Here is a 20,955-nt window from a genome sequence, read left to right on the forward strand (position 1 = left end):
CCACCCCTTGCTGTGCCCAGGAGACTATTGGGTACCGGGGAACAAACTTCGGTCAGCTGTGTGCATGTCAAGCCCCTTCCCCAATGTCCTAGCTCTCCAGCCCCTGTCCAGTTCCTCCTGACCAAGGAAATACCAAGCGTCAAATGCTCATGGAGTTCTTGCTGTGGAGTTTGGATTTGCTCCAAAGTCCATGGCTACTGTGTTCACACTGAAGAACAGGCCCTCCTCTGCTCGAGGGGGCGGGGGGGCGGGGAGAGCGCAGCCTGGAGCAGAGAGATGGTGAGGGGATCGGGGCTTGGGTGGGTTCTAATGAGGACTGGGGTGGCAGCAGGGGTGCCCTGACCGAGAAAGGGGCCGCAGACATGCTTCTCATCTGCTTCTCCAGTCACAGGCCAAGACAGAGAACTGTTTACTTGGATACACTCTGGGCCCACACCCCTCCAGGTGCCACAGCGGCCCGGCACCAGCCTCCCCCTGCAGACTCGGCATGGCGGCTTTGTCTGGGCGCCCGTCCTCAGGCAGGGTGGCAAACCAAGCCTGGGCGCGTCTGCCGGAATCCTGTGCTCCGGGGGACCCACATGGCTACAGCTTGAGTTCACTGGGCATCGGCTCCCCTCTCAGGCCGGCCAGCAGGTTGTTAGCTGCCAGCAGCGACATGGTGTTCCGGGTTCTGTGGGTGGCACTGCCAATGTGGGGCAGGATCACTGGAAAGAAGAGGGAGGTCAGAAACGGGTTCGCTGAGGGAGGTACCCGCGAGCCTTTCTCCAGGGTGTGTGCCAGCCAGGAGAAGCAGCCTGCCTTAGTTGGCCCTGGTCCTGTTGCCCTGGGGCTGAGCTCAGAGGTACAGTACACGGACTCAAGGCTACTGGGAGCCAAGCACAGAGTGACGGGCTGTGTCCTAAACCTGGGGATGTTCTATAGACAGGAAGGCACCTGGGGGCCAGTGAGACCCAGCCCTTCCATCAGCAGGGCAGCAAGGTGACTAGGGGGTACAGCAGGGATCCCCCACTCTGAATCCCTGAAGGGAGCTGGTAGGCTTCTGCAGAGCAAGCCAGGCCATGTGACTGCACAGAGCGCCTTTTAGAAGCAGTATCCAGGGGCCCGGCGGAAGGGAACAGTGGTGCCAGCTGCGGGCAGCAGCCCTGCCACCGTGGTCAATGTGCCTTTTCAGGCAGCGAGGAGAAGGACGGAGAGTTCCCAAGGGCTGCAGTAATGGGGTCACTTGCTGCGGGGAAGGTAGCCAAGGGCCTTCCTTGGGCTCCTGCTTCAGAGGGAAATAGAGGATGCCCCCTCCCACAGCATCAGCCCCTCCACTCACAGTGACCATCTGAAGATGGACCAGCTTGCCCAAGTGATCCGGGCACACCAGCGTGACAAAGCCTAGACGTGACATCATTCACTACGCCCCATAGTGGGCAGTGCTTTTGGGTGGCATCAGGGTCCACCAGCTCCAGGAGCAAATGGGAGGCCCGCCTAGCCACACTGACTGAAGCAGAAATGGGACCCGGCTCCCTAAGTGTATGCAGTTTCTCTTGGTAAAACAGTTGACAGACAGCCACCGCCCTGGGTCGAGCCTTCCAGAAGTCTCTACCTGCCTTTGGGGGTCGGGTTCCAGCAGGATGGGGAGGTGGTTCTAATTCGCAAGACTGACAGGAAGGACCCCTTGGATTTGGATTTGTAGTTTTGGGGAGGAGAGAACCACACTGGCTTATTAAGTGTCACCTGAATTCATTTTTAATTTTTAAAAATCAGTTCTAGAACTGGAAACTGGAATCACAGCCACTCAGGGGAGCAACCACTGCTGCTAAGAGGCTAAGCCAGCAGCAGAGGTGCTGAGGAAAGCCGGACGGAGCTGAGTGGGGTGTTCAGAGTGGGGTGTACAGTGGGATACCCTCAGCACCAGCAGAATCCATGGGGGTGGGTTTGGAGTTGAGAGTGCTTAGGACTTGCACAGGTGACACTACAAATACACAGAGCATATTGTCATTGCGCTTTCTCCTGTCCCATTGTTCTCATTCCTCCCCGCACCTGGCATTCCTGCAGGGGATCCTGTATTAGCACTCAAACAACCAAACTGCTCGCTGAGAGCAGCTAGCTTTGCCTGCATGCTCTGCAGAAATGAGGCACGGGGTTTTTGTTTATTTATTTATTTTTTTTGCTTTGTTTTGGAGCTACACTGGGTGGTGCCCAGGGCTTTCTCCTGGTTTTGAGCTAAGGGATCACCCCTGATGGTGCTCGCAGGATCTTACGGGATGCCAGAGGCGGACCAAGATTGGCATGTGCAAAGCAAGTACTCTACCTGCAGTACTACCTGTCCACCCCAAGATGCTAAAAGAGCCCTCCTTAGCCTGCATCCCTGACGGTCGCAGACTGACCTGGGCATAGTGACAAAGTCCCCCCACCCTCTACACCAACAGGTCAGGCACCAAATGGTCGCAGCCCAAGTGGCTGTGGTCCCTGCCTGGGTCCCATCACATTGGTTCACACTACCTGCCAGAGTCGCCCCTGTGCCCCTGCACCTCCCCCGCTGCTGTGCCCCACAGGGTGAGGCCCGGGTCTTACCGCAGTTCTTGAGGCTCAGGAGAGGGTGGTCTGTGGGCAGGGGTTCTGGGGTGGTCACATCTAGGCCCGCACCTGCGATTCGCCCACTGGCCAAGGCCTGGTATAGGTCATCCTGGTTCACCACGTCTCCCCTGAAAAGGACAGAGTGAGCTGGTGGCGCCGAAGCTCCCCCACCTGGTTACTTTTAGAGCAGAACCCAGGGAATGAACTGCGCCAGCCTGGCACTTGGCACTTTCTCAAAATAACATTTCGGGCCACACCTAGCTGGGTTCAGGGCTTACTCCTGGCTCTGTGCTCACTCAGGGATCACTTCTGGCAGGGCTCGGGGGACACACGGGGGGAGCCAGGGACCGAGCCTAAGTTGGCTGGGTGTAAGGCAACTGCCCTGTATATTGTCTTACCACTCCAGCCCTGGCCCCGACTTTTTGTGGGAATGTTCCCTAAACAGTGCTCAAGGGGCCCCAGGACCATACCAGGTGACACTCAACCAACCCTGCCTTTTGTTGAATGTGAAGACCTAAGGATGCGGTGCTGCCCGGAGACAGGTGCCCGGGATACCACAGCCACCTCTGGGCCACCTAAGGGCCCCCTAGAGCAACGGTATCAGAGTCTGAACTCTGGTCTCAAGGCGTATACCAGCCTAGTGCTCAAGCTTGTTCCCTGGCTTGGCCCTGACTGAGTCCAGTCAGCCTCACTTCCGTCCAGCACCTCAGACTGTCTCCGACCCCGTCTGTGAAAAAGGAAGGGCCTCTAGCTCTTAGGGGGGCCCCGTATTGGCACCCACTGTTGTGGGAACAGGCCCCCAAGTCTGCTTTTGTGTGGGGCCCATCTAGCTGTTGCTGATCTGGTTGGTACCGGTATGACCTGCCCAACGAGGGCACGGGCCCAAGATACATCGTTCCGCATCCATCCAAGTGGGCACATAGGACCCGACTACCAGAGTAAAATTGGATTCCCCGGGTCTTCATACTGTGCATGCAATAAACTGTGTGGATGAGCAGTGGCCTGGCCATCCCTGCATGTACGAGCCTGGCTGCCTGCTCCCAGCTCACCTCTCTAGTAGCTGAGTATCAGAGCATACAGCTTCTGGGGTCCCTGAGCCCTCGGGGTCCACTGCCCATAACCCAGCTGTCTGCCTCCATACTGAAGTCACAGCGAAGAAGAGGCTGGATAGGAGGGACGGGAGGACTGTGCCCTTGCATACCTGGTGGCCCAAAGGCACCTGGAGGACAATCTAAGGAAACCAGAACAACTTGGCTTTTGGGTCTGACTCCCCAGGAGCCCCAACGCTCCGACGGTCACTGGCTCCTGGTCGGATTCAGGCCTGGCACTGTATGGGCCAGCCCTGTCCAACGTACAGGAACCTGGCAGATCTCTGCCATCTCTTTTCACAACCTGACCAATCCCTACCCATCTGGGTGCACTCTATCTCCTGTCCCTTCTGTACATCTGGGTCACCTGGCTCGCTTACGGCACACAAGGAACCAGCCTGAGGTCCCACCGACCACCCACAGGGAAGCCAGGTCTCTGACAGCGGCAGGGGGCACCCCCACACGTGCTCATGGGGGCCCGGGGTACCTGCTGATGTTGACAAACACTGCCGTGTTCTTCATCCGCTGGAAGAAGTCCTGGTTGCAGAGACCCTTGGTGGCAGGGGTTAAGGAACAGGCCACAACGACGAAATCAGACTCGGCGGCCAGCTGGCTGGTGGGCACTGGGGGAAGGGAGGGGGTTCTCTGCTGTAGAACTGAAGGTGCTGGGGGTGGGGAGACTCCCCTCCCCTCCCTCTGCCGGGACAACCCTGACAAGAGCTTACAGCCCTGGTGGGGTGCTGGCCCACGACATCTTTCATTCATCCCTTGGTTGAGCAGACAGGGGAACTGAGGCCAAAGAAGGATGGAGGCTGTGTCAGGGCCACGCAAGAGAGTGGGGTCTGGGCCCGAGCAGCCACGGAGGGGAGGAAGTGTGGAGTCCAGCCGCTGTATGCACTCAGCGGGACCGGCTGGGTGGGGGGTGGGGCTGAAGGCCATGCTCACAGTTTCGTAGGGAAACTAAGGCAAGTCCTGACTCCTCCCCCAGGCTGTCCACAGGGCTGCGGCTCTGCCCATGGAGGAGCCAACAGCGACAAGAGATCCAAAGCTCACATGCCCGTCTGGCAGGAGAAGACCTGGTGTGGTCTGTGTGTGCCAGGGTGGGGACACTCAGGTCACCTGAGGCTGAGGGACACCGAGGCTGGTATACAGGGGGCACCTGGGCTTGAGTTCTGGGTGCAAAAATGCTGCTACGGTGGCGAACAGGTACAGCCTGGGGTTTCTGTGCCAATCCAGAAGCTCCTTACCAAACTCCGCCTGGAACTCCGCGGCTTCCTGGGGCCGGGGCTGGCGCCCGCTGTACAAAAACCTCTGGACGCCAAAGGGCTTCAGGCGCCGGGCTATGGCCTGACCTGCAGGAAGGGAGTCGCCGAGGTTTGTTCCCGCCGTAACCTTCCCTGGAACATCACTGAGGTCTGACCTCCCGGGGCTGCCGCCAAGACCGGGCACCGCTAGCTCGTGCTGCCGTGGCCAGATTTCCTCCTGTGGAGCCACCGATTCCTGAGAATTCCCAACTCAGCTGCCTTCCGGAAGCCAAGTCCAGGGCACCCCAGAAGCCGGTCTACTGGGCTGCTCCTTGCAATGCCCAGGCCCCTACCCAATCGGGTTTTTGGTTTTCTTTCCCCCTCTTTCTTACAGGACCAGACCCAGCAGTGCCGAAGCAACCAGGGCTCATCCTGCGGTGCTGGGGGGGGCACTCAGGGCCTTGCAAATTCTCCCCACCAACACACACACACACACACACACACACACTCGGGGTCTTGCAAATTCTCCCCACCAACACACACACACACACACTCAGGGTCTTGCAAATTCTCCCCACCAACACACACACACACACACACACACACACACTCAGGGTCTTGCAAATTCTCCCCACCAACACACACACACACACACACACTCGGGGTCTTGCAAATTCTCCCCACCAACACACACACACACACACACACACTCAGGGTCTTGCAAATTCTCCCCACCAACACACACACACACTCAGGGTCTTGCAAATTCTCCCCACCAACACACACACACACACACACACACACACACACACACACACACACTCAGGGTCTTGCAAATTCTCCCCACCAACACACACACACACACACACACACACACACACACACACACACACACACACACACGCGCGCCCTCTCTGTAGCTTTGTGAAGCTGTGCCTCAGTTTCAGGGACATCCACCGCACATGCCCGACGTGCAGGTGTCGTGGGCCAACCGCAGCCCTGCGAAGGGCCAGTCAGCACGCAGCGCCCCAGTGCCAGGCACCAACCCCGGGCGGGCGGGCGGGCAGGAGGAGGGCTCACCTATGCGGCCCAGCCCGATGATGCCGACGGTGCTGTGCGTCAGGCCGTAGCCGCACATCCACAGGGGTTTCCAGGACGTCCAGCCGCCGCTGTGGGAGGAGGTGGGTAAGAGGGGCGGGGACAGGCCCTGCTCTCGGGTCTGAAGATCCAAGGTGACGCGAGTGACACAAGCAATGCAGGTGTGTCCTTACTGCATGCAAGGACCAGCCATGCCGCGGCCCCAAAACCAGGCGGGACCCCAGATGGGGGGCAGAAGGGGCCGGAGGCGTCCTTATCCTATTCCGCAGATGAGGAAACTGAGCAGAAACAGCCCCTCTGCCCGCAGTTACAGACCTCAGGAGCTGAGACTCCTGAAGCAGAGATCTCAGTGTGGCAGGGCCGGGGGTCAAGGGTCAGGGCACAGATGGCAGCAGCTCAGGGACAGGAGGCTGGGAGGCCCACTGGGCATCCTCCTGTGCGGCCTCGCAGCTCTGCTCTGAGGGCCCGTGTGTGCCCGTTACTCTGGCCAGACCCTGCCCCCTGAATGCCGTCTCTGACTCTGACATTCAGCCCCCAATTCCAGCCCCGCCCTGATCCCGAGCCAGGGTCACGCGAGCAGCAGGGGCACCTCTGCCACCATCTCTGGAAGATAGGGTCGCATAGGCCAGAGGGTCCGCAGAGCAGAACTCAAAGGTTCACAGAACCACCTATAGCTTCCAGGGCTTCCTGGGGTCTTACACAGAGAGTGAGGAGGATGAACTGTCCCCAGAAAGTGCAAGAGAGAATACCCACCTGTCACCTCCTCCAGGAAGTCTGCCCTGACCCACTCTCTCCCGGCTCTCCCTGGGGCCCCTTCCTGCCTAGTTCAGTTCAATGCTCTGCAGAATCCGTGGCCGCTCGGTACACAGGCAGTCTGGGGGCTCGGGAGCAGAGCCTGGCTTTCCCACCAGCGTTACTCACTTCTTCACCTCCTCCATGGCCTCGGGCAGCCGGCGACAGGTGGTGAGCAGCAGGGAGACGGCCAGCTCCGCCGTGGCGTCCGTCAGCACATCCGGGGTGTAGCCCACGCGAATCCCACTGCAAATCAACCAGCTGCTGGTAACCGCAGCCTGGAGCACCAACCCCAGGCTCTGCCCGGGGGCAGACTGCGGGCACTGCTCAACTCCCTCTCTGCTGCCCTCTTTGCCGCAAAGCTCGGAGCAAAAAAGGGACACTCGGGCAGGCACCCGAGGGAGACCAAGAGCCGGGAGGTGGGGGCTCGAGATCTCAAGCAAGCAACGACTTCGCCTTTTCTGAATTTCCTCATGAAAAGAAGAAGGTGGGGGGCTGGAGCGATAGCACAGCGGGGAGGGCGTTTGCCTTGCACGCGGCCGACCCGGGTTCTATTCCCAGCATCCCATAGGGTTCCCCCGAGCACCGCCAGGAGTGATTACTGAGTGCATGAGCCAGGAGTCAGCCCTGAGCATCGCCGGGTGTGACCCAAAAAGCCAAAAAAAAAAGAAAAGAAGGTGGGGGTCAGGGTCAGCTCAGGGGCCAGTGGGACATGCCTGCCCGGCACAGGGGTCCGAGTTCCATCACTGTTTCCGCCCAGCCAACTGTGCCTTGCCTGGGGTGGCTCCGGTGGCCCCTAGTACTGCCTGGCCCGAGCACTGAATCATGGGGTCACTGACTGGAATGGACCCTGCACGCCCTGAGCACTGCTCAGGAGCCCGAACAAGCACACAGGGAAAGGATGCCCGTCTCTTCTCCTCAAGGGGTTGTGCTAAGGGTCAAAAACAAGCATATGAGAGGCGCGACCTGGACATTAATGCGCCTTACGGCTTCTGATCTCTGGACTCCTTTGCTTATTGGCAGGGAAGGGGTGCTCCCAAGTGGTGCTCAGGGGTCTGCAGGCCACTTCTGGTCAGCCAGGTTTGAGGATGCAGTGCTGCTCTGGTCCCGTGAAGTCGGGGACCTCCAGGGCCACCCAGGCCAGGACTGGAAACCTCCAGGACTGGGAACCACACCCTGTGATGCCCGGGGGACCATGTGGTGCCAAGGTTTGAACCTGGGTGCTGGCAAATACAAGGTACTCGCCCTCAACCCTGGCCCCTGGGCTCGTTCATTTTGGGGTGAGGGGGCTCCTGAGCAATCCTTGGGAGCTCAAGGCCAGTCCTGGTGAGTGGGCCTGGCCCAGCATTCTGGATCAGATGGTTCAGTGTTGGGGACTGTGACGTCACAGTGCTCGAAGCCACCATGACCACACAGGGTCAAGGGCGTCACATGATACCAAAGACCGAGCTCAGAGTCCCACATGTGCCACGCAGGCACTCACTCCTTTGCACAAACCCTGGGCCCATGCCAGCCGCCCCCACCCCCACATATTCCTGCAGCTCCCCTTCCCCTGGCCCTGGGGGACTCCCCCTCTCTCCCAGCGCCTCCTGCCCAACACTTACCGCTTCTTGATTTCATCCAAAGCCAAGTGGTCCACGCCCACAGACAGCGTGCTGATGACCTTGAGGTTGGCTCCTAGGGGAGCAAAAAGCATTGTTTGTCTCCTTGCAGACAGGACTCAAAGCTGTGGCACTGGGAGCCGTGGCAGCGACACCGGCTGATCGCCACATACCTGGAGTGACAGGCTGGAGGTTCCGCTTTGACAGAGAGGAACGATGTGGTGTGGGGAGGTGGGGCCAGCCGGGGCTTAGCCCCGAGACCCCTGACACCAAGGCCCTGCTCAGATCCCACCCCCCCCCCGCCCACTGTCTACCCCCAGGGGCCTTCCTACCACCACCTCCAACAGCACTATGAAGATCGCTGCGGGGGGACCCTGGAAAGCTCTGGACTAAGGCCCAGCTCATAGGGGCTCCTTCACCCAGCAGCCAGAGTCTGGGCTTTCTCTCGGTGTGCCTAAGCCAGCACATGCTCTGTCCCCGGTGTGCGACCCGCCCCCTACCCCCTAGGTAGGTCCCGGGGTCAGGCCTTGCTCCGGGTCAGCAAGCACTCAGGGTTGGATGAGGCCCAGGGCTCTGGGCTACCTCCCCCTGCCTCCCCCCTGCCCCCTAACACCTGGCTGACTCCACACCCCGGCCTTTGTCCTCCCGGGCTCCCAGCCAGAAGGCGCATGTGGGTCCCACAGAGTGGCCCCACCGCCCCCTCTGTCCCAGAACTGAGTGAACTTGTGGGATCCCAAGTGCCCACAGGCCGGCTAATGTGCCCCCCAACTGGGCCACATGCCCCCAGCCCCTCCCCCGACCCAGGGCACACACCTGCAGCGTCCAGGATCTTCTGGTCCACGCGGTCGGTGAGCAGACACAGCAGGCCGTGTGCACCCGCCACGCCGCGCTCCAGCTCCTTGCTGGGGATGGGCTCATCCGAGTCCCACTGCTCCACCTCACAGCTGCAGGCAAAGGAAAGACCACTCGGGGCTAGGGGCCTCCGCACGGGCCCTGGGAGCTCCTCAGAGTGTCGACAGGGGTCCCCCAGAGCATAGCCTAAGCTGAGAGGTCACGGGGACAGCTCTAGGCTCAATGCAAGAAGAGCCCAGAGCGGCAGAGAGGAGAGCGGGGCCCCTCCCCAGAGTGCTCAGGAGCTACTCGGTGCTCTGGGGTCACATTGGCTTTAAAGGACCGTGAGGTGCTGGGGACTGAGCCCGGGCCTCCCACAAGCAAAGCCCGCACTCAGCCCTTCACCCATGGCACCAGGTCAGAGCTCCCAGCCTGGGGATGCCGTGTGCTGACACATAGCCTGGCCGGGGTGTGTGAGGAAGAATCCTGGATCTGACAGGCTTTGCCTGCTGATGCACGTCCTGGCCCTGTGAGTCCATTAAGTGACACTCCTACCTGAGACTTGTTAGGAAGGTCCAGCCTTAGCACTGCAGCATGGAGGAACTCTCTTTATTTTGTTTTGTTTTGCTTTGTTTTGTTTTGGGGAAACACCCGGCGACGCTCAGGGGTTACTCCTGGCTCCACACTTAGGAATTACTCCTGGTGGTGCTCAGGGGACAGTATGGGATGGCAACAATCAAACCTGAGCCAGCCATGTGCAAGGCAAACGCCCTGTTCTCTGTATGATCACTCTGGACCCAGCATGGAGGCGCTTTAGGGTCCACCCTCAAATGGCCACACGGGCAGCAGGCATGCCCCCAGGGGTGCTGCAAAGCCTGTTACTTAACTCGGGGCAGCCCCCACATCTGGAGCCTGTCAAAAGACACAGGTGACTACTGGGTCCCTCCTGGCACACCAGTAACCGCCTCTATATGTGGGTGCATCCCCCACCCTCAGGTGCAGCAGCCATTCCGTCACCACGACCACCACTCTCCCACACACCCCTTCCTCAGCAGCATCCTTCCCAGGATCTCCTGGCATTGAACAAAATCAACAAATCTTTTTTTTTTCCTTTTTTTTTTTGCTTTTTGGGTCACACCTGGCGATGCACAGGGTTTACTCCTGGCTCTACACTCAGGAATCAACCCTGGCGGTGCTCAGGGGACCATATGGGATGCTGGGAATCGAACCCGGGTCGGCCACGTGCAAGGCAAACACCCTACCCGCTGTGCTATTGCTGCAGCCCCAAAACCAACAAATCTTAACTTCACGCTGTGCTTGGGCCTGTGGTGGGCTCTCCCTGCCAGGCCTGTGCCATGGTGCATTGAGGGCAGGGCTGAGTTGGCTCTGCACTGCCACACACCCCCTACCCAAACGGGTCTGGCTGAGACTCTGGCCCCTTACTCATCTCCCAGTTTTGCGTGAAACAAAGCCCCGGGACTGCTACAGGGTTGCAGGGATTGCAATGGGTTTTGCAGGGCCAGCTAGCCTCGCCATACAGGACTCCACGGAACAAAGGTCACCCAAAGCAAAGGGATCAGGGTGGTAACTCGCAAGGTCCCTGACCCTGCAAGAGACCTCAGAGGGGAAAGGACTAACAGCCCCGATCTGTGTCTGGGGGCCTCGCCTCACCGCTGGTCGATGCTCTGTCCACTCCCACTGCAAACGCAGGGAAGTTTCGGCCTCAGGGCCGCACCGGGCCAACCAGGAGAAAGCTGGGTCCCAGCCAACTCTCCAAGCCTCCCCCACACTGCAGACTCAGCTAGGACAGTCCGGCCAAGGTCCAAAACCAGGACCCCAGCTCTCTCCAGCCCCTGCGGCGACCCGTCGTCCTTCCCAAAGAAAACAAAAACAACTGGGGTTCCCGGGAGCGGACCCAGCCCATTTGGGTGCAGCTCCCCCCAGCAACCCCCAAACCGCGCGTGGAGACCCTGAATCTGGAGTGTGCGGGGCTGCCCGAGACTCCCGGGTTCTGCAGCCCCTTCGCTCGCCCGCCAACCCCGCGGAGATCGCGGCCGGTGGGGCCGCCGGGCTCTTACTCTGCAGCCCCGGCGAGCGCGGCCCGGCCCTCCGGGGGGATCCTGCGCGTGACGAACACCTTCATGAGCCGCGCGAGCTTCATCCACTCCGCACGCGAAGGACACCAGCAGTCCCGCAACCCGGGCCGGAAGCGCAGGGAGGCGAGGGGGCGTGGCCAGGAAGGGGCGGTGCGTGGTGGGCGGCGCCTAAGGGGCCGGGAGGGCGAGAAAGGGGCGGGGCCGGTGTGGGGCGGGGCCTATGGGGCGGGGCCAGGAGGACCGATGAGGGGTGGAGTCTGGGGGGCGTGGTCGGGCTGGCGAGGGCAGGGCGCCCTCCCAGGCTCCCCTTTGCCACATTTCACCGGATTCTGCGTGCTCGGCGCGTGGTTTTCATAGCGCTTGCAGCACGTGGTTCTGCACTGTGCACCCTTGTGCATCCTTGGGTGTGTGATGAAACCTTGGTGGGACTGGATTGATTCCGGTGGGGATGTAGCCAGGCCCATGTCTTGACCCTGAGTTCCCAGAGGCTCCGTCTGAGCACCCACTATCCTAGACTCCGGGACTGGGATGCGTATCTTTGAGGTTGAAATGGACAAGACAAACGGGAACCCTGGGAAGAACCCTGGGGGAGGGTACATCAGGGCGTCTGCAGCAGGGCGCGTATCTAGGGGAGGATAGGGATGCAGGCCAGGGTCACTCCCATCCCCAGGACCTAGTGCGTGACCATCCCAACTGGGTCTGTTCTCTGATGGCCTCAAAGTTCCAGGCAGAGGCCCGTGGCTACATGGACTGGCTGGAGTCGGCCGGTGGGTGCTTCAGTGAAGGAGCTCGGGTGGCCTTGGAGGTCAGTGTGGGGTGGCTAGGCTTGGTGGTGGAGGTTCTACTCCGGAGTGGTTTGGGTGCCAGAGGCAGCCTGCCACGCCCTGGACAACCATAGGGTCAGGGCACTGCTAATCACCGGCAGTGATTCTCAGGTTCTCTTGGCACTGCTTGGGAGGTCCCTAAAAGGAAATGGTTTCATTTAAAAAAATTATATACATTAAAATACATCTAAATACTTGATACGTGCTTATGTGTATATTTATGTATCTATATCATGCTTTTTGGGTTTTAGACTTGAGTAGTGTTCAGGGGCTACTCCCAGTGAGGTGTTCAGGGAACTATAAGCTTCTGGGGTCCAATCTAGGGCTCCCCCATGCATGCTCCTCACTCCTTGAACAAATTCACAATCACCCAAGCAGGTACTTGCATGGCTTGATGTATACATATGTTTTTGATCATTGTTTCTTTTTTGGAGAGAGCTACCAAGTTATTCAACACCCTCTCTCAGTGTCTCCACTTTTCCCCATTGCTTTGAAATTCCACCACTGCCATTCTAGATTTGGGCCAATGGGAGTGCGGTTTTTTTTTTTTTTTTTTTTTTTTTTTTTGCTTTTTGGGTCACACCTGGCGATGCACAGGGGTTACTCCTGGCTCTGCACTCAGGAATTACCCCTGGCCATGCTCATGGGACCATATGGGATGCTGGGATTTGAACCCGGGTCGGCCGCGTGCAAGGCAAACGCCCTACCCGCTGTGCTATCTCTCCAGCCCCGGGAGTGCGTTTTGACTTGTTCTGTTCTCTTAAGCAGTCACATGTGATCTGTCACTGTGGGAAAGGAAAGGGGTGTGGCTGCGTTCTGCAGGGGAGCACTCTCACAGCTGAGGATAGGCAGGACAGGGCACTGAGTTCGGATATTTTCGCAGGTGAGGACATCTGCTTTAGGAGCAGGGTGCTGCATGCCAGTGTGCTGACTCGGGCCGAGTGCCCTGCTCTGATCCCAACCACACAGCTGACAAGTACCCTTGGGTGTCAGGTGGGTGGGGGAGTGGGTGGATGAATGAGTGAACGTGGATGGATGGATGTGGATGTGGGTGAATGGAGATGAATGGATATGTGGGTGGGTGGATGGACAGATGATGAATGGATATATGGAAAGGTGGGTGGCCCCTCATCTTCACCACCGTGGCCAGGAGAAGAGAGGCCTTCTTCACAGCCTTGCCCTTGCGCTGGTCTTCCTCCTGGCCCTATCGCCCTGCACTTGCTCCCTGAGCCCCTTCCAGGCTTCAGATCTGAGACCCTCCTGCCCTGGTGCTGAATGCTCAAGAATCTGGACTTTTTGGTGTGCTCGGCTGGTGGGTCTGGCTGGCCTTTGAGAATCTGTCAAACAATGGGGGACAGCTGCAGCTGGGGTAGGAGGAGGGGGTCAAGGGGAAGGCAACAAAAGGCAAAATTAGCAAAGTGCAGGGACCCAGACACGCAGGGCTCTACAGCAGCCACAGACTCCCAAGCTGGGAGCAGTGCCGCCCCCCAAATCTCCCTAGAGCAGCTCTGACTGCCAGCCAGCCCGTGAGTCTGGTGGTCCTTCATTTCATCATCACAGTCCCCCACTGCCCTTACTGGTCGTATTTTGCAGATGAGGAAACTGAGGCACAGGAAACAAGAAACAGGCCCGACGGGTAGGAGAGATGGACTAAAGGGTTCGAGTGCAGGTTTTGCATATAGATAGGCTGGATGCTATGTCTGACACCATGTGGTCCCACGGGCACCTCCAGGAGGTGTGCACCTGAGCCCAAGCTGGGGGTGCAGCCACCTTCCATGTGTGCCCCCCCCCAAAAAAAAAAGAAAAATAAGTGTGTCCAAGCACTCCTAGGTCATACACAGCTGAGCACTGTGCCCGTCCTTCCTCTGTTCCCTAACTGGCCCGAGAGCAGAGATCCTCATTCAGCCGATTTGGGGGCGACTCAAGAATCTACACTTCCTGTTAGCTCCAAAGCGAGGCAGCTGCTGCTGGCCCTACAGGCACCCAGGCCAGCACGGGGCTAGAGGAGCCTGGCTTATCCAGCTTCTGAGACCTGGGGCACTTGTGGCCCACTCAGCTGTTCCCCAAGAAACGGCACATTTGGACACAAGAGGGCATGGTCATTTTCTTGGCGGTGCTGGGACTCGAACGCAGGTCTCATGCATGCAGGACAAGTGCTTTACCACTGAGCCACATCCCCGGCCAGGCCGTGGCACCTTCCATAAACCCTTTACCTCTGAGTCACAGTTTTCTTACTTTTATGTAGTTGCTTATTTTTTTGGCTGGTGTCCCCTCCCCACCCCATCTCCCCTCCCCCCAGTAGACCACAAGCTCCCTGAGAGCAGAGTCCCCGTTGATTTGCTTCCCACTGTCCTCTTGCACAAGGCAGTGGCTCAGGAACCGTGGGAGCAAATGAATGAATGCTGCCTGCGGCTGGTCTCCCGGAGTGCAGAGCCCTGGTGGGGACGTCGTCATTCTATCACCACCTAGTGGGCACTTTGGTGAACTGCGGGGAGTGGGGAGGAAAAGGCTGCCCCCACGGGGAGCCAGGGAGCCTGGGAACCTGGAGGAACCAGCCAGCTCCGGGCAGGCTGTCGGTGAAGTCCATCCAGGTGAGCCAATCCACGGAGAACCCCACCCCCAATCCTGGAGAGGACGGATGGGAGTTCCAGGGAGTCCCAGGAGCCCCAGGAGAGCTGCCCAGGACCCCCCATGAGATGAGCACAAAGGGCAGAACTTGCAGCCAGTGGGGGGCGTGGGTCTGTGTGCTCGGCAAGTGGAAACTCTTCATTGTGGCTTGGGGGCCACACCCGGTGCCGCTCAGGTGCTAGGGGTCAAAGGTAAAGCAGTGCTCAGGCCACTGAGCCCCCTCTGGGCCCGTGACTACAACCCTTCCCCCTCCAGGTGACCCCAAGTTGCTCTGCTGCCCTCCCCCGAAGCCCCCAGGTTTCCTCTCTGGAAGGGCAAACGTGGCCCAGCAGATCCCGGCTCCCCACTGCCCTCAAGAGACCCCCACTGCCCGTGCCCCCCACCCCCCCAGGGCTGATGGCAGGCAGGGATCAGGAGCACGGGACAGGACCCAGGGCCGCAGCCAGCTACAGGAGGGGCTGCCCCACCAGCCTCCCTCCCTCCCCGGCTTTGCCTGTGTAATTAATTTATGGAAAGCGTCTAAATTGGGAGTCAACACAGTCCTGCAAATCTCGTCTAATCCCGCCTCGCCGGAGGGAGTGGGCGCTCAGGGGCAGCCCTGCTTGTGGTGATTACATTTGGTTTCATCTCAGGAAAAACCCCCAGTGACGGGGAAAGTCATTCTCCCAGTCCTGAGGCAGGGAGCCCGCATGCGGTCGGGGCGCAGGAGGCAGGGGGCAGATTAACTGGCAGCTCACTCTGCCGCCCCCGGGGTGGAGCCACCACAAGCAGGGGCCTCCTGCCCTGCCCCCTTCCCTGCTCCCTCCCTTGCACCCCCTTACCCTGGCCCAGACCTTTCTCGAAGGGGGTGGCCAGGCCAGGCCTGGGGCTCCTCTTCCTGGGCCCCATCTCCCTCAGGCTGCCCACAACACCCTCTCTTCTCACCCCCCATACTGAATCCTGCTGCCCCGTGTACCACGGTGCACCCAGAGACGCTCTCCGTAACCCCGAGTACACTCAGGGGCTCCCCATAACCCTAGTGCACTCAGGGACTCCGTGTGACCTCCCCATGCGTCAAGGGGCTACCTGTGACCCCCCATGCATTCAGGGGCTCCCCATGACACCGAGTGTGGTCGGGGATTCCCTGTGACCCCCTTGTACCCAGACACTCCCCGTGACCCCAAGTGCACTCAGGGACTCCGTGTGACCTCCCCATGCGTCCAGGGGCTCCCTGTGACCCCCCATGCACTCAGGGGCTCCCCATGACGCCGAGTGCAGTCGGGGACTCCCTGTGACCCCCTTGTACCCAGACACTCCCCATGACCCTGAGTGCACTCAGGGACTCCGTGTGACCTCCCCTGTGTGTCCAGGGGCTCCCTGTGACCCCCGTGCACCCAGGGGCTCCCCGTGACCCCAAGTGCACCCAGGGACTCCCCAGACTCCGAGTGCGGTCAGGGGCTCCCCTGTTTCCGGCCCCAGCCTGGAAGGTTCTTGCCCTCTGGTGCGGATCCCATTCATATCCGCCTTTCACAGACACCCACTAGTCCTTCGCCACCTCTCCAGCTGTCTGTCCCCAGGGCTTGACGCACGGAAAGAAGATCCTGATTTTACGGTCCCGTTTCCCTCGATTTCCCTGCTGGGACCTAAGCTCCTATCAGACAAGTGCACGAGAAAGCAGTTCTTTCACTGGATACAAAGGGGTTCAGAGCCCCTCCCTCCCGGAACAACATTCTTCCTGGGTGTGTGGAGTCAACCCAGTGATCCCCCATGTGCAGATTGCCTCCCACGGATGCTCTGGTCCCTCGATATTGAGTCTCTTTTGGTGCGAAAGCCACCTCTTCCAGGGAGCCCTCCCTGAACCCTTTCCAGCCTTGGGCAATGATTCCCCTCCCCCTCCCCCAGCCTGCCATGCTCTCCCTTTTGGTCTGACCTGGGTGTCAGTGTGAGGCCAGAGAGTGCCCCAAGGCTCCTGAGTCATACTCAGAGAACACCTGGGCGACTCTGCTCATTCTGAACCAGCTTGTAGTGTGGCCTCAGTTAACCTTTCCTCCCCCTCTCCTCCCTCCCCACCCCTGCCCTCTCCTCTCCCCTCTTCTCTTCCTCTCTCTGTTTCTGTCTCTAATGCTCAGGCATTGTTCTCAGTGGTGCTCTGGGAGCCCTGCGGTGCCGGGGAGCAAACCAGGGCCTCCTGTGTGCAAAGCCAGTGCTCAGCCCAACCCTTCCCTTCACTGCAGCTGCTCACCACCCCCCACCCACCCCCTGCCAAAGTAGTCGTAATCTCCCCCACCCATTCACCCATTTTACAGATGAGGAAACTGTATTCAGAGGCTGCAGTAAAGAATCACCCAGAGCACAGTTGGAGAGGCGCTGTGGGCTGAGGTCAGTGCTCCTGTTCCATCCACGTGACTGCATCGGGGGTCTGCACCCCCGCTTCCACATCTGGGAACAGGAGCACTACTGACAGGATCCAAGGCTGACTAAGGAAGCACAGGGAAGTGCCCGGCACAGTGTCTGGCAGAAACGAATTATTTGTTTGGGTGATGGGGGGGGGGGGGGCGGTTATACAGCCCGGCAGTGAGGGGCTGGTGTTTGGCCCTTGGCGTGATGGTGCGGGGGGCCATGAGGATGACACCTCGTGGTGCTGGGGGCAGGGGGACATGTGGTGCTGGGGATGAGCCCCTAGCCTGGCACATGCCTAGGGCCTCCGTGGATCTCAGACCTGGAACTGTAGCTTTTGTTGTCAGACCTTGTAGTTGAGGGGGAAACCCCAATGAACAGAATAGCGCCCACTGGTGGTGGTGACCTGAATAGCATGGTCAATCCGGGCAAATACTTCATCAAGTGTGAATGCGGCAGTAGCCCTGCCCCTGAATTTTTCTCGACTTTCTTTTTTGTTGTTTGTTTTGCTTGGGGACTATTCCTGGCTCTGTGCTCAGGGGTCAGTCCCTGAGGTTGCTCAAAGGACCATAAAGTGCTGAGTCAAACTCTTACCTCCTGCCTGGTCCTTTGAGCTCTCCCCCGCTCTCTGCTTCGCTTTTAGGACCAGAGGGATAGTATAGGGGTAAAAGCAAATGCCTGGCATGCGGCTGGTCCTGGTTCAGTCCCTGGCATCATAGGGCCGCTGGAGCACCCCTGAATGTGGTGCTGGAGGCCCCAGAGCCCCCAAGCCTTGCCAGGGGGACCCAGGTAACGTCTGATACCACATGGCCCCCGTAATAACACATCCTTGATCTGCCCATTTAACTACGACCCAGTTGGCTGGGAATCAAAGGGGGTGGTCCTTAGTCCCCTGAGCACAGTTTAGGGAGCCCCCCTCTTTTACAGACACAAGTCACTTATATAAAAACACTTTATAGGGGCTGGAGCCATGGTAGGGAGTTTGCCTGTCACACAGCTGATCCGACTTCGAGACCCGGCATACAAACATGAAATGCCTCGCTGGCAGTGGTTGGATAAAGGAGAGGGGGCGAGTATGCCCCACGGGACACAACTGTGCCATTGAAAAAGATGAAACCAGGGGCCGGTGCGATAGTACAGCAGGTAGGGCACTTGCCTTGCGCACAGCTACCCGGGTTCGATCCCCGGCATCTCAAATAGTCCCCCGAGCACTGCTAGAAGAGGTTCCCCAGTGCAGAGCCAGGAGTGACCACTGAGCATCACTGAGTGTGGCCCAGAAAGAAAAAAAGAGAAAAAAAGATGAAACCAGGGGCCAGAGAGACAGTAGCGGGTGAAGGTTCTGGCAATGCATATAGCACACCCCAGTTCATCCTCAACACCACCGGGTCCCTGAGCACCCACAGGAGTGGCCCCGGAGCCCATGGGCATCACCAGGTATGGCTCAAACTGTCTCTCCAAACAAGAAAAACTTAAAAAAAAAAAGATGAAAGCAGGCCCTCGGGGATAAAGGTGCTGGAGGTGGTTGTGCTCGATGAAATGAGCAAGGAAAGGAAAGACGATCTGATGAGCAGACTAGGGGCCCGAGAGGTGGTGCAGGGGGCTGGGCACGCGCCTCGTATGCAGCTGCATGGGCAGCAACGCTGGTTTGGATTCCGGCACCACACATGGTCCCCGGGAGTCACCAAGGGTCCCCAGGAACAAGTCCTGAGCATCTCCCTTCCACAAACAGACGACAATAAACACAGGCCCGGTCATGAGCCAGACCCTCCTCTAAACACTGAGGCTTCTGCAGTGAAAATATCAGACGCGGGGGCTGGAGCAGTAGCACAGTGGGTAGGGCGTTTGCCTTGCACGCGGCCGACCCGGGTTCTAATCCCAGCATCCCATATGGTCCCCTGAGCACCGCCAGGGGTAATTCCTGAGTGCAGAGCCAGGAGTAACCCCTGTGCATCGCTGGGTGTGACCCAAAAACCAAAAAAAAAAAAATCAGACGCAGGTGGGGGCAGCCATCAAGGGGCAAACAAATAGATAGTGAGGGAGAGATGGTCAATAAGCATCACTTCATGGCTATGAAAAAAATTAAGTGGAGGGCCAGAAAGAGAGGACAGGGGTGAAGGCCCTTTTCTTGGTATGCGGCCATCCCGGCTTCAATCCCTGGCACCACGGATGGCCCCCCAAGTCCCACCATGAGTGATCCCTGAGCTCAGAGCCAAAAGTAAACCCTGAGGGGCTGGAGCGATAGCACAGCGGGTAGGGCACTTGCCTTGCACACGGCCGACCGGGTTCCATTCCCAGCATCCAATAGGGTCCCCTGAGCACCGCCAGGAGTAATTCCTGAGTGCATGAGCCAGGAGTAACCCCTGTGCATCGCCGGGTGTGACCCAAAAAGCAAAAAAAAAAAAAAAAACAGGTAAACCCTGAGCACAGACCTGGGAGTCACCCCCAAGCACTACCAGCTGTGGCCCAAACCTTTCACCTCAAAATACCCAGCCCTCCCCCAGGTCACTTTAAACACAGCACAAATGGCATCTGTGTTAAAAGACTTCATGTGGAAGGGGAAAATGCAAACACGGCGCTGACACACAGGTGTCCACTGTGTGGGGCAGATTCTTCCAAACGGTTCATCCTCCAACTGCCCGCGTGTGAGTGAACAGGGTTGTTCTCTCACAGAGCTAGAGGCGAGGGAAAACACAGAACTTGGATCCTGACCCAGGCAGCTCCCAGCTCCCCCTGCCCAGGGGGACCCAGAGTCCTGCCAGGGCCCCCAGGGAGGAGAGAAAGAAGCCCCCAGCTCCCGGGAGAGAACGGTGCAGCACCTTCCCTCGTCTCACGACGACCCCCCCCCGCCCCCACCCCACCCCGGGGTGCCTTTTCCTCTCGGGGGTTTCCCCGGGGAGGTTTGGAAGAACCCCAATCTCAGGCCCCGCTGGCTTGAGCTGGCTTACAGGAACCCCCCTTTGCATATTTGACTCAGAGGTCACTTAGGAAACCCCGCGGGGACGCTTGTGCTCTCCTGCTCTTTGAGGGCTACCACGCAAACACTGCTGATGAGAACAGACACTCCCGCCATCCATCCGGGCCCAGAAGTGACATCATAAAGGGGCCCCTGGGGGCTCTTTCGGGTCCAGTTCCCCTGCTCTGCCTACCGCAGAGGGGACCCGAGCCTGAATGGGGATGCTTTATGGTTTGCATTTTTAAATCAGTGGGCCACACCCGTGCTTCTTGGGGGCAGCTCCCACCCCTGTGCTCAGGGCTCACCCTCAGTGGTGCTCCGGGGGTCCATGCGATGACAGAAAGCGACCACCCTGGTCCCCGCAATGGTGTTTTAGCAGCGCCAGTGGAAGCCAGATTATAAGAGTGTCATACATTTGAAATTCTGCAAGAATTTTGTGTGTGTCTTAAAATTGGTGATAAAAATGAGCAAACGACGTCAATGATAAAAGCAAATCAATTATTATCTCCAGGGAATAGAAAATGTCGTGCAGGGAAAGAAAATGATAGTATCCTGCATAGCTCATTGGACAATAGATTTACACTCATAATAAGGCAAATAATGAATATTGATCTAATCAGAATTACAAATAATTATATGGGGTGGCCGATGGGGGTGCAGCGTGTGCGTGCGTGTGTGTGTGTGTGTGTGTGTGTGTGTGTGTGTGTGTGTGATGGAGGGTGTGAGCAGGGGGGAGCTGCTGAGGAAACAGAATCCTTCCCTCTTTATGATGGGAAATCATTAGAATATATTCAGTTCAGGCTGGAGAAGTTCAGAAGGCGGTGGAAGAAGCAGGTAGTGGAGAGAAAAATATGGAATA

General features: G+C 58.6%; 1 protein-coding gene across 1 annotated transcript; it reads right to left on the bottom strand.

The window, feature by feature from the left end:
- Positions 1-251: 251 nt before the first annotated feature.
- Positions 252-11,443, bottom strand: GRHPR (glyoxylate and hydroxypyruvate reductase). The gene is made up of 9 exons (XM_004600246.2): positions 11,298-11,443; positions 9,202-9,332; positions 8,392-8,464; positions 6,917-7,033; positions 5,978-6,066; positions 4,901-5,005; positions 4,141-4,276; positions 2,563-2,693; positions 252-704 (listed from the first exon to the last, which is right to left on the bottom strand). Exons 1-9 carry the CDS (start codon positions 11,378-11,380, stop codon positions 583-585), a joined length of 987 nt encoding a protein of 328 aa, XP_004600303.1. The 5' UTR covers positions 11,381-11,443; the 3' UTR covers positions 252-582.
- Positions 11,444-20,955: the final 9,512 nt, after the last annotated feature.

This window comes from Sorex araneus, chromosome 1, assembly GCF_027595985.1.
Source record: "Sorex araneus isolate mSorAra2 chromosome 1, mSorAra2.pri, whole genome shotgun sequence".
NCBI classification, from domain to species: Eukaryota; Metazoa; Chordata; class Mammalia; order Eulipotyphla; family Soricidae; genus Sorex; species Sorex araneus.